This window comes from Macrotis lagotis, chromosome 4 (genome assembly GCF_037893015.1).
Source record: "Macrotis lagotis isolate mMagLag1 chromosome 4, bilby.v1.9.chrom.fasta, whole genome shotgun sequence".
Taxonomy (NCBI): Eukaryota; Metazoa; Chordata; class Mammalia; order Peramelemorphia; family Peramelidae; genus Macrotis; species Macrotis lagotis.
Window position 1 is genome coordinate 117827973 of NC_133661.1, and position 13975 is coordinate 117841947.

Below are 13975 nucleotides of genomic sequence, written 5' to 3' on the forward strand. Positions count from 1 at the left end.
TAGGGAAAAGATTAACAGGGAATTTAAAGCCAAAATAAGTGAAGAGCTAAGATGAGAATAACTAACTATTTTCTTGTCAATCCTTTCCCTCTGGACCAAAGTTCATGTCCTGGGACTCTTCAATACTTTCAGCCCTGGAACTCCATCTCTGCTTCCTACCCCCAGTCATCCTGATTTACATGGCACATGACATCTCTCTAGTTCCTTAAAATTACAACCTTCCACCTCCTGCTTTCCACTCGGGAGCCATACCATTATTACTGGAAATGGAACATTGGTCTACTGCCTTTTGATTTCTTCCACCATCTGATAACTTTACAACAAGTCAAAATGCCCCTCCCTTGCCATCATTGCCCTACATGTGATTTCTCTTTTTAGAATGTAAACTTCTTGAAGATAGAAATTGTTTATATATTGCATTTATATATTCATAGCTTAGCACCATGCTTATTAGCACATAGTTAACACTTGAAAATGCTTTTGCATTCATTTTTTTTTATTCATTCACAAGACTCAAACAAACTACATTCCCAAAGTACTGAGGAAACTAGTGGAAATGATAATTGAACCATTAACAGTGATTTCTGAAAAACTGAGAAGAATGGGAGAGATTTTACTGGAGATGGGCACATTTTATCTGACTTTTAAAAACTAGAAGAAAGTACTTTATACCATAGGCTGTAGAATTTGACCTAAAATCCTAGGAATTTCTATTATATTATTAAAGGAATGATAGTCTTTTGAAAAGAAAAATGTAGGCCACTATAAGTCATAATGAGGTCATTAAAAGCAGGCTATTCTCTTTTTCAAAAAATATTCTTATAAATTCATTGCCCTGGGGAATCAGAGGATATTATAGACATATTTTGCCTAGAATACAGCAAATCAATTGAAAAATGACATGATATCTTTGTGATCAAGTCTGATGTTCATTTTATTATAATATAGATAGCTAATTTGTGAACTTTTAAATAATTAGAGCTTTTGAATAGTCTGTGAATAATGACTTTGAGTTAAAGTAGAGAACAATTTGGCTTGGAAGAACTATCTTAGCCATTTCTCCTTGACCTGTAGAAGTAATTTGGTTTAGCAGACAATAAAAGAATCAGGCCAATGTATGTTCAGCTCTCACTCTTGACTCTACCTTGATGTTTGATCATAGGCAATTCACTTAATATCTCTAAACTCCAGTTTCTTCATCAGTAAAATGATAGTCATAGCCCTCTCACTAGGTTATGAGTTTAAAATGAAAAAAATGCTTGCAAAGTACTTTTTAAACTTTAAAGTCCTATATGAATGTTAGTTATTATTTAGTATGTCACTGATTTAGATGAAGTCATAGATATCTTGTCAATCATTTTAGTATTTTTGAATTCAATTTTATTTTTAGTTCCAGCTGTTCTCCCTCCCCATTCCCTACCCATTGAGCAGATAAGAAAAAACAAAGATCATTACAAATATAGTCATGAGAAATAAATTTCTACATTAGCCATGTCAGGGGGGGTGGGGGTGGAAGTACATTTTTATCTGTATTCTGAACCTGTCAGTTTTCTACTTTCTATCTGTAAGTAGAAAGCATATTTCATCAAGAGTCTTTTGGCATTGTAGTGGATTATTGGGTTAATCAGAGTTACTAATTCTTTCTAAATTAATTATCTTTACAATCTTTACAATTTACCTATTTTCTTAAAGTCCTCCAACATTTGTCATTTTTCTTTTTTGTCACCTCAATTAATCTGAGATGATACTTCATATGAATTTTATTATTATTGATTTGGAACTTTTTTCCATATGGTTATTTACAGATTGAATTTCTTCCTATGAAAAGTAGGTCATATCTGTTGACTATTTACCAACTGAGAAATTGGTATTCTTGTAAATTTGACTCAGTCACGTATATATTTCAGAAATGAGACCTTTATCAGAGAATATTTGCTACAAATATTTTTCCTTTCTTTTTTCTCCTAATTTTAACTACATTGATTTTACTTTATTTTGTTTGTTATGGGATTGACTAAATATGGGGGGAAGTAGAAAATGAAAGAATGTAAATAGTTGAAGATAACCCCAAGAGAGTGAAACTAATTATTTAGAAGATGATGATATCTTCCATAGAAATTGAAAAGTTAGGAAGAGATTTTTATGGGAACAAGATAGTGAATTTTCCTTTCAACATAACTAATGGATATCTAGGTGAAGATACCTAGTAGGCAGGTAGTAATGTGGCAATAGAGCTCTCAAGAAAGATGAGGACTGGTTATACAGATTTAGGAGATATCTGCATGCAGGTTAGCAAGTGAATACAAGGGAAATGATAAATTCACCAAGAGAAAACATAAAAAGGAAAGAACTCTGAACCTAGGGTTTCAGCTATAGGTATAAAATGAAAACTAAAATCATAGGACCATAGATTTGGAGCTGAGCAGGACCATTCAAGTTATATCATTTAACATTGTCCTTTACATATGAACACAAAACTTAAACTAAAAATGACTTGCAGAGGGTCACAAAGATGGTGAGAAAGCCAATTTTCAAACTTTATTCCTCTGACTCCAAACTCCAACATTCTTTCCACTGTGTCACATTGCCTACCCTCCAACAGAAATCTATACATGAGTTAGTCTGGACATAGGTAAAAGAATCTGAGGTGCCTTTAGACAGAATAGTCTTTGACACTTCATCTGTTGCCACATATCTAATATTGGACAATCAAGTATTTGAATAATATATCACAAACACATATTAATTGCATCTTTAAATGTTTTCAAATGAATGAAGTATTCAATGTGCAGAACACCAGACTATATACTAGGGAAGTCACCAAAATGGGAGATATAACTCTTGCTCATATCATAAAAACTAAATGTTATAATTATTTTGTCCTTATTAATATTCATGAAGCAAATGGTATTATTAACTTAAAGAATGGGGTGCAGATACCCTGAGTAAGACTATGTTCAGCACCTTAGACAAACGCTTTCAGAAAAGTGTCCTTTTGTTACCCCCAATTTTTCATATAGGGCATAATGATTTCCCAGAACATACTTAATTGTTCTTTAACTTTGATTTTCCATATTCTTGATTAGTTTAAGAAAGTAGAAAGTCCTAAAACAATGACTACTACTTTTGAATATTGTAATATCATAATGATGTTTTCACTTGATTTCCCTTATTCCACCCTAGATGCCTAATAGAAATTAATTTCTTTTTTAAAGCCCTAAAACTTAGATCTAGAGGTTTTATTTCCTTTTTATATATTTTGATGACTCAATTCTGGAAGATGTCACTATATTATTTTATTAAAACAGACTAAAAATAACAGACATAAATTAGGTAATGTTTAAAATAAACGTTTATTGTACATTAATATTCTTATTACCAAATTCTTTTGATACATAACTCCTTCATAAAGTTTCAGACCTTAGATTGTGCCATTGAAAAAAAAGTAATTTATATTTATAACCATGGTGATGGTTTATAATACACTTTTCTTGCAAATTAATTCTTTTAATAATAAAATTCAGCAGAGAATTTACCCAGCTTCTATTCCTGGTGAATAGGTTAGTAGTAGAATTTGGCCATTTAAATATTAAGAAGGATAAGGAAAACAATTCTTTCATGTTTGCAAAAATACTTTTATATATTTAATCATTATTACTTTTTTCATGAAAATCATGGAAATGGCATCTCACTGTAAAAGTTTTCATAGTTAAGAGTTATAAAGCTGTATCCTAACCAAAGCAAGCCAACTAATAAAGGAGAAAAGGATAACATCATAAACAAAATATTTCAGAAACCTACCATGTCTACTATAGCTTTGTCTTCCCTCTGACTGTGATGTTGCTGTTGGCAGGCAATAGGATGTGATCGACAGCTCGGGAGCAATGCCAAGGAAGACAACTGTGGCGTCTGTGCAGGAGATGGATCAACATGCAGACTTGTGAGGGGACAGTCTAAGTCACATGTTTCTCCTGAAAAAAGTAGGTTTCAAAGCTAATGTGATGTTCCATTGTAACAGTATGTTCTTTGCAGTGTTGTTAATATATCATCAACATATTTTTAGCCTTTTTTGTTTAGCATGCTCATAGAATACCAGTGGGCTCAGTTCTTATTAAGATATTTCATAAAGGGACAGCTAGATAGCACATTGGATAGAAAACCAGCCCAGGAGTCAGGAGCACCTGAGTTCAAATCCGACCTCAGACACTTAATAATTACCTAGCTGTGTGGTCTTAGGCAAGCCACTTAACCCCACTTGACTTGCAAAAAAAAAGAAAATCCTAAAAAAAAAAAAAAGATACTTCATAAAATAGTTAATTAAGCAGAGCGGCTAGGTGGCACAGTGGATAAAGCACTGGCCCTGGAGTCAGGAGTACCTGGGTTCAAATCCAGTCTCAGACACTTAATAATTACCTAGCTGTGTGGCCTTGGGCAAGCCACTTAACCCTATTTGCCTCGCAAAAAAAAAAAAAACTTAAAAAAAAAAGAAATAGTTAATTAAGCTAATTGAATTTCAAGAAAGCTATCCCAGTCTGGGATATAATGAGGAAAGAGTTAAAAATATGCATCCTATTATTGGTGATAAGCATATTTTGCCTTTCTGAACTTAGGGATCTGCATCTTATTTGAAGGGAAATCCTTCTTTGTGCTCTAATTTTGTTGCATAGTTTTACAGCCACATCTTTTACAAACTGGCTTGCACAAATCAGTTGAATGCCCTTTAAATTATATGGATAATTTGGCAAGTGATTTGTTTTATTTGAAATTACTATGCCTTGCCCTCATAGCTCTCCAAACAGCAAACTTCCCTAGAAAGAGCAAGCTAATAAGTGTTTGGGGTTTATCCCATGCCCAGCTGTGGCATCCACTAAGCTGCCTTCCTCTGACATCTGTGAGAGAAGCAAAGGCTGCCTCCCAGAATCATTCAGGTTCTGCTGGAGTTAGGATGAATAGAAAAAGGATCTCTGTGGTTTAGCAGTGCTTATAATGTCCTGGGCAGTAGGAGATGACAGCAGAGGTAAAACATGTGGGTTCCAGTCTGTGTCATTCCTACTGCCTGCCTAGCCTAACAGGCAACACATTTTGAAAAAGACTCCCTGAAGACATGTGTTAGGTCTAATCTGGTAGCCAGAGCATTTTGTACTGATCTCATGCCATAGGTTCTGTTACATGCATGATTTGAATATGAACATGGTTTGTACAAAGTATAGCTCCCTTGTGGATTGCAGACACATTTCTTAACATTTTTTTTTTAACTCAAGGATTTTTTTTTAACTTCAGTATGTGATAACGTAAATCAGTTTTGAGAACTGTGGGCCAAAAAAAGCCCTGCTATTTTACAGTGATTTTCATTATATATACTGTCTTTTTCTATGCATCCAAGGCATAGAGTACTCTTATTTAATTAAGCTTTAAGGCATTATTTCGTGGAATTGAATACTTGTTTTGACTCTAACAGATATTAGGACATTATTTTGTATATACCAATACACAAACCTAGATACAATATAGTTGTTTCTTTCAAGTTCAGGTGCCACTTTTAAATTAACCTTTTCCTGGGCAGCTAAGTTGCACAGTGAATAGAGTACTGGTCCTGGAATCAGGAGGACCTGAGTTCAAATGTGGCCTCATACATTTGACACTTACTGAGTGGCCCTGAGCAAGTAAGAAATTAGGGTTAGGGTTAGGGTTAGTGTTAGGGTTAGTAACATTGCCCCATCCCTCCAGCTGAGAATGTCTCCTCCTCTATTCCAAAAAAATAAATAAATAAATAAACCTTATAGTTATTTTGTACATATTTTGAACAAGAAGCAGAGCAGCAAGGCATAATAGTATGGCAGTGTGGTCTTGTGGTACAGAGGCAGTCTCAGAACTATGAATATCTCAGCTCAAATCTTATTTCAGACTTACACTAAGTGACCACAGATAAATTAGTACTCTAGACTCTGGCTCATGTGGCTAGCAGGCCATATGCAATTCACCACCTTCCTTAGTCTGATCCAAATCAGATTGAATTGTAATTGAAAGATTTTTAACAAAATAAATAAAAATAAAATAGAGAATAAATAATGTTAACATATGGCTTTCCAAGTCATTATATGGTCAATAAGAATATGGATTTACTAGCCCTCCTTTCTGTGTGAGTCTGTACAAACAATATTTTATTACAAGCTACATCTTCATAAAGTCCATGCTTAAAATACTTCTTGGCATATCAATAAATATTTAAGAAATGCTTATTGTGTGACTGATAGGAACAGAGAATATAGTTTCCTATATTGTTTTATTGCTTGCTGATTGTAAGATGATAATGTGACTGTAGCAAAATACAGCCATAGAAGATTTTCTCCAATCAGGTATTTTCCAAGATTATAAGATTATACAGAATTCCTTGAATAATAACTGTAAATATTACTTCTTTGTTCAACAATTATCTATTTATTAATATCAAGTAAATCACTAAACATGGAAATTTATGTTTATCAAAAAATTCTTATCATCATTTCATGATCATGAAGAATGTCTTTGCTAGGATTCAGATGGACAAGGCTTTCTTTATTCTTGGCCCTATCCTCCTCCAAATGCTTATTTTTATGGTTAATATCATATCAAACCCTGTTTTATCATCACAACTTCTAAATGAGCCTAATAATCTCTTCAAATTACTAGACTCAATTTTCCATTTTATAGACTTTGATGTCCAGTTGGATGGATAATCCATTAGATTAGGCCAGTAGTTTGCATTCCTTTTCAAGACAGTACTGATGCATAATGACTTAGGCCCATAATTAAGTAGGGAAAATGAATAGACTGGAATTTACTTGGGAAATGGAACTTTCAACCATCCCAAAGTCATTCCATCTTTTTTTAACATCAGTAGTCTTCTCCTGATGTTATATGTCTTCCAATTGTGAAATAAAATTATTTCTCAATCATAATTACAGATATCTCAAGAGACAAGAGAGAGAACATTATTGGTGTATATAAGTTATATTACTAATGATGGCCTTCACACAAAGAAATGATATAAAAGATATCCAGGAGACGTGATTAGAAAAGGATTTCTACATAGAAAGAGATGTAAAGGATACATATATTTATTGGTCCTCATACAATTTTAAAAGATTTGGTGAAGTTCTCTAGCATGTTGTGTGGAGAAGAGTTGCACACGGTAGGAAAATGATTTGCATCATTAGGGGGAGAATTCACACCAAAGAGATCATGGAAGTATTGATATAATTAAACATTCAAATATACAGAGGACTTATAATTTCATTAGCACAAAGAGCTCCTAAAGTGGGAGCTTCCTTACTAACATAGACTGTGGCTTTTTTATGACATAGTAGATGTATCCTAGGGAGTACCCTGAATCAGTTAGAGACTAAGTGACTTATTAGAGTCATACTAGCTAAGAGTCTGAGACAGCATTTGACCCAGATCTTTCTGATCTGAAGCCCTAAACACTATCTACTATACCTTTATACTGCTAAATAAAATTTATATAGCCATTCCCACATCATTTGACATAAACACTTTTCCATTTTTTCCCCTCTCATAAATAAAAGTTTTATTAATATTTATTTCCCCCTTCTAATACATTCTTTGGATGAAGTCCAGGTAGGATAGCCGGGTCGATAAATATGAGCTGTTTTGTAATTCTTATTGGATATTACCCAATTATTACCCCCCCCCAAAAGATTCTACCAGGTCACGGTTCCAACAATGCAATAGTATTTATTTGTTGCCCCACAACCTTGCCATCACTCAATTTTATTGTTTTCAATCAATTTAGGAATGGACCTATCTCCTACATTTTAATAGTGGAAATCCTGCACATTCCTCAAGGCCCATCTCAAATATCTTTTTCATAACCTTTTCTTGATTGTACTACCCTTAGCCAGAGGAATTCTTCCCCTTGATATTCCCCTTTCTCCTTTATGAAACCTCTCTTATACATCTTGACTACCCTGTGTTATATTTTTATGTAAGTATATTGTATTATACCTTTATATAAATATTGTTATTCTTTCTACCAGACTTATCATCTACTTAGTGGTAATAGCAGGGGACATACAACTTTGTATATCTATCAACACCTCAAACAGTGACTTTTCATGTATTAGGAATTCAGTAAATGTTTGTTAAATTGAATTAAGACCACGTGAACCCCTCACTGTGGTGGGCCTTCGGCAGCTGTCCCTTTTGGCTAGTGAATAAAAGGGCTCTGTGTGGAAACCCTAATGAATCTGCTGTCTTCATTAGCACTGAAGTTCATGCCTACAGCATTGATCCTGTTGGAGACGTTGACTGTGTTAGGTTTGGCCCTAATTTTTGGCCTGTAGTCTCAGGAGATTTCCAATCTAAAGGAAAAGTTGAGGGTTTCAGTCATCTGAGCTCTCTGCATTTTTCACAGTAGCAGGCTAACCTCCAAACACTTGGTAAGATCCATAAAGTTAATTTTCCTTTAGTAGGGTCTATGGAGCTTAATATGAAATACCTAAAATGGAGCTTTTTGGTTTGTCTAGACCTGTGATTTTCTCAGTATGAAGACCTTTCCAGTGTGGAAACTTCTTCTAGTGCAGATTTGTTTGGGATACTGAGCAGTTAATTGATTGATCTATGGTCACACTAATATGTAAAAATTTCTTAACCTCAAAACTTGACCATTGTCTGCTGTATCATTCTTCTTCTAAAGCTAGAAACACAAGCTAGAATACATGCCTAGCCTCATCCACTTCTGCCATTAAAAAAAAAAACCTAAATATAGTTATATACTTCAAGACTGTTTATTTGTTTAGGAGCCATTTATTTCAGTGTTGAAAATGTCATAGAATACTTCAATATTGAAAATGTCATAGAAATGTATATAATATAATCCCTAATATGTACTCATTTCATTGTAAGCCTACAATTTTCTCAGAAATTAATGACACTTTTATGTGACATTATATATCTAGTTATATAGATACTACATGTGATTTAACTTTTCATATGGGTATTTTATAAAGGTTTGCATGATGTGACCAATAAAATATGGAAGTTAAAATCAAGAAGATCTGAGTTCAAATCCTCCTTCTTTCCAGCTTTATGGCCTTTGACAAGTCACTTAACTTCTGTGTTTCTTTAGTGACTTCTTAAGATTTAGTAGATAAACCTATATTGGTGGAGGAAATTCCAACACTGATGGAAACTCCCACAGGGAATTTCCTACAATGACAAAATCACAGGATCTCCTCCTATCCACATGTGTGCACAGTTACAAGATGAGAAAAGTAACAGTTTCCCCAGATTAGATGTAAGCTCCTGTCAGGGTAGGGGCTATTTTTTTTTAATTTTGTATTCTGGGCTTCTAGCCCAGTACCTTGCATGAAGTAGTGTCCTTACAGCCATTCCCCATCATTCAGAATAGCTTTTTGAAGACTACTGGAATTCTAGTCTTGGATATTCCAGAAACTAGGTGCATAGACTTAAAGAAGTCTCTTGTCTTTTAGACTCAATTTCCCTGTAAGATAAATGAGAGGGTTAATCTGTATATTCTTTCTGCTATAAAATGGTACTGCTTTCAGGAAAGAAACTTTGTCATTTTTCTTTGGCTTGTTTGAACTGTAACAGCACACAGAACAACCATCTATAATCTGTGTGTGTGTGTGTGTGTGTGTGTGTGTGTGTGTGTGTGTGTGTGTGTGTAAGAGGCAATTCCAGTGGAATATGGCTTTAGACCCATGTGAGAGAAGAAAGAGATTTGTTTGAACCACTTGCTAAAAAGTAATGCACAGTCCTGTGTGTTCCTCCCACTCCATAGCCAAGAAGAGGAGTACACAATATAAGGAACTCTATAGCCTCTTCTTGGCTGAACCTTTTCTTTTCTACTCCCCATCTCTGTGTCTCTATCCATTTCTACCTTTCCCCTGTCTCTCTCTCTCTGTGACTTGGTGACTCTTTCCCTTTATGTGTGTATCACTTTGTCTCTATTTTCTATCTTTCTATCTTTCTGTCCATCTCTGTCACTGACTCTATCTCACTGTTTCTCTGTCTCTGCCTTTCTCTTGGAATATGTGTGTGTATGTGTGTGTGTGTGTATGTGTGTCTGTCTGTCTCTGTGTGTTTCTGTGTCTCCGAGTCTCTGTCTCTTGTCTCTCTCTGTCTCTGTCTGTCTCTACCTCTTTCTCTGATTCCTCTCCTTTGCAACTATGGTGGCTGCTCACTCATTGAAGCTATGCTGCCTAAGTGCACCTGCATGCTGCCTAAGTGAGCTGAGACCAGACTTTATGCTTCCTCTTTTGCTTTTTCCCTCAGTATAGGAGACCAAAACAATAGTCCAGGATTGGAAGTTTCTAACCTTAGAAGCAATGTTGTGAGTTTCAGAAGTTTGGATCTCTTGGCTTCTTTGTTCAGTGCCAACTGGAAGTTGCTCCGTGCAACTAGTCAAATCTCATTTTAAAAATGCCCTGCATAACAAAGAAAGATATGCACACATACACATACCCACAAACACACATCTCTGCCCTCAGGTAGTTAACAGTCTGATGGGGAAAATACCATGCCAATGACTATATACAAAATAAATTGGGAGTAATCTCAGAGAGAGACCCTAAGGTTAAGGAGAACTGGGAAAAGGCTTCTTGTAGAAAATGGCAATTTAGCTGCTAGCTCCAGAAGATAGAGATGAGGAGGGAGAACATTCCAGACATGAAATGCAATCATCTGAAGTACTCAGGGTCAGGAGCTGGAATAACAGCAAGGAGATCAGTGTATGTGAAAGGAAGTAAGGCAGAAGAAGATTGGAAATGTAGGAAGGGACCAGCTTATGAAATACCATACAGTTACATGGGTACTTCTCAAGGAAGATGATGACCACAGGAGCATGAACCCAGTTATGTTCAGACTTTCCAAAAGACTACTGGTATGGAGCTGAGGTCAGAAATGAAACAACTGTTTCCTTAGACTTACAAGCTGTTTCATACTTTGATATTTTTAAACATCTACTTCCTAGGACAGTATAAAAGAATTATGGTTGTTTCTTATTTTTAGTTTTTGACAGTGTTCATTTATGAGAGTATTAGGCATTTTTTTTGGTCAGTGAATGTTTTCTGACATAGGATTTTACACTCTACATTGAGTATCTTCCTATTTCCTTTTGGGGAAACCCTATTTATGAGCCAAACCTAAGCTTTCTTTAAGTGGATTTTCTCAAATTGTTAGAGAGTAAACAGCAGGAAGTAGGAAAGGGGCAAAGGATCTTGATCCCTTTTTTTAATAGGCCAGAAATACCTAAGACCAAACCCCAGAAATGGTGCACAATAGTGAAAGGAGGAGTCCCAGCCTACCCCCCCCCCAACTCACTCATGTCAGCACATCTATTGCTGACTTGTATATATTTTTATTGGAGTAAGTGAGGCCTTTTATGATTGGTTCATATAAATGAAGATGTTTGTAAATATGCATAAGTTAATTCATTAAATGCCAAATTGGATGACTGAACAACATTTATTAAGGGCTTTATATGTGACAGGCCTTGAGAATACAATTCCAAAAGTAAGAAACTTGTTGATGTGGTTATTGTTGCTGTTTTTGTTGGCTTTTCATTCTTGAAGAGGGTAACATTACATGCTTAAGAAGGAATGGAGAGGTAATACATGTATACAGCTCATTTATTAAATGGTTCTGATATTCGGTAAATGTTTCTCAGACTTGTAAGAAGAATTGTAATAGGCATTAGGAGAAATTTAACAAAATTTCGCTAAGATCATAGTTCCCTCCTTCATCAAGCTTACAGTTTAATAGAGGCATGAGACATCAACTTAGCTCCAAATATATTAAAGACTTATAAAACCAAAGCAAAATTCTTTTGAAGTCTGAAGATCTTTGCTGACAGGGATTCCAGTTGACTTCATGGGGATTGGGATCTGGGGAGGCTTCATGGAAGAAGCCTTTCTCTTAAACTCTAAAGGATAAGTAGGAATCTAATGAAAAGGGAGAGTGAGGAAAGTTTAGGCATATTTAGGACAACATGAACAAAGACCGGAAGGCCTGAGAATTCAGGGTTATTTCAAAGGGCAGAGTAGTCCATTTTTACAATAGTGTAGAGTTGTGAAAAAGAACATTATGTTAAGTCTGGCAATGTAGAGCATTGCCAAATTATGGAAGTCCTTGAATGGCAGATGCAGGAATTAGCACTTTAATTGGTAGGCAATAAGTAGTCAGTATAAGATTTTTGATTAGGGAAAGGACATGACTTGATCTATGATTAAAGCATTCTTAATGGGCAAGCCATCCCCTCAGAGTTTATTTTGGAGGAAGTTCCACAAGGGATGAAAAACTTGGACCCAGAATCTGGGAATGAGTCAGAGAAATGTGAGTAACAAGGACAAACCAACACTTAAGGAAGTTTAGACTAGGAATAGGAAGAAGACTGTACAGTGCAAAAGGCTAGTTTGGGAAGACTTTTTTGTAGAAAGAGAGAGTGGAGGGGAGGTCAAATAATAATCATCATCATAATAATAATAACTGACATTTATATGGTGCTTTAAAGTTTTCATAGGACTATTGGGGAATTGCATCAAATTACATTTATTCCTGAACCCTGAAGTTTGTGCTTAGAGAATATGCCAGAAGGGACCTTGTTTCATCAAGGGCCAAGAAAGAACTCTAGTTGGATCTAAGGTAGAAGAAAGGAGGAATTGGGAAAAGAAAAGATATTTCTTGGAGAGAGAATAGGGTGAAGAAGGGATTGTACCATATTGTTATACTGCATACCTGTGAGTTACATACCTGTTTACAGACTCTAAACAACTAATTGAGGGTGATGAGACTCTTGACTTACTTACTGAAGGATGGAAACAGAAGAAAATTAAGTTTGAAGCAAGGGTATGCTGGGATCAGCTTTAACTATGAGCATTTATACCTCAGAAATATGCAAACACTATAAGTTAGGGATTGGTTTATTGTTTTGTTAATTTTCTGGAATTAAGGAAATGATAGACAAAATGTTAATAATGCCTATCGCATTTAAAAGGGTGCCTTTGGAGAGAGCTAGTTGTTAAGCATTTCCTAGCATACTCCTTCCAATATCTAGAACTTCTTCAGAAAGGAATGCCCATCTTTGAGTAATGTCTACAGAAAGAATTTTTGGCAAGAAAGGAAAATGTCTTGTTTTAGGTACTCCTGGCATTTCATTGGATTTTATATGTATATACCTGATTTTGAGGCTAAAAATAACATGGATCTCCTAATTTCACAAATATATAGTGTTCCCATTCCTTAATTTTTAGTATGGTTTATTCATGTCTCTGTTTTTCTTGCTCTAAATCTGGCAAGACAAACCCATTTTTGGCTAAGATTTTCCACATACCATATGGAAGCACTTCTATGTAATCATGCTCTGTGTGAATGAAATGTGGAAATGAAGCCATGTCTCCTTTTTTGATTGTGTATCAGTAGTGCTTGCAGAATAAGTACAGTTTTTTTTTTGGTAAATGTTGCCAAGTGATTGTTCATATCTTAACTTGGATTCATACCGAGTCAGTGTTGAAATGAGACAATATTGGCACATCCCTGCTCAGAAGAAAGTACACAGGGTTGTGAACAGAATATCATTTCCATCATATGCTGAGGCAGATTCAAGGTGCAAGAGTATAGATCCAAGATCTTCACTATGAGAAAAATGAGGCACTCATTCAGCTAGCTGTTATTTGCAAGTGTTCTACTTAAAAAGGAAGAGAGAGAGAGGCTGAATTAAAAAGGTTTTCATGGGTGACTTGGAGTGAAAGCAAAAGATGCAAAAGGCTTATATTTAGACTAAAAAATTAACAACAGCTGAAACATACTTGTGACAATTCAAGGTTTGCGCTTATAGACTATTCCCACTCATCCACTTATGGTCATGTTTCTTAGAGAAAATAATGTTGGGGCATAGTGGAACCATGACTTCCTTACTCCAAAAATCTATGCCCCTGCTATTACAGGTTTTGTTTTC

At 35.2% G+C, this 13975-nt stretch overlaps 1 protein-coding gene across 2 annotated transcripts in view; it reads left to right on the forward strand.

Moving 5' to 3' along the window:
• Positions 1–13975, forward strand: part of ADAMTSL3 (ADAMTS like 3) — a 713745-nt gene that overhangs the window by 400122 nt on the left and 299648 nt on the right. For both annotated transcript variants that reach the window (XM_074233985.1, XM_074233986.1), the window contains exon 7: positions 3854–3980. In XM_074233985.1, the coding sequence (XP_074090086.1) occupies positions 3854–3980 (127 nt within the window). The remainder of the gene's footprint in view (positions 1–3853; positions 3981–13975) is intronic.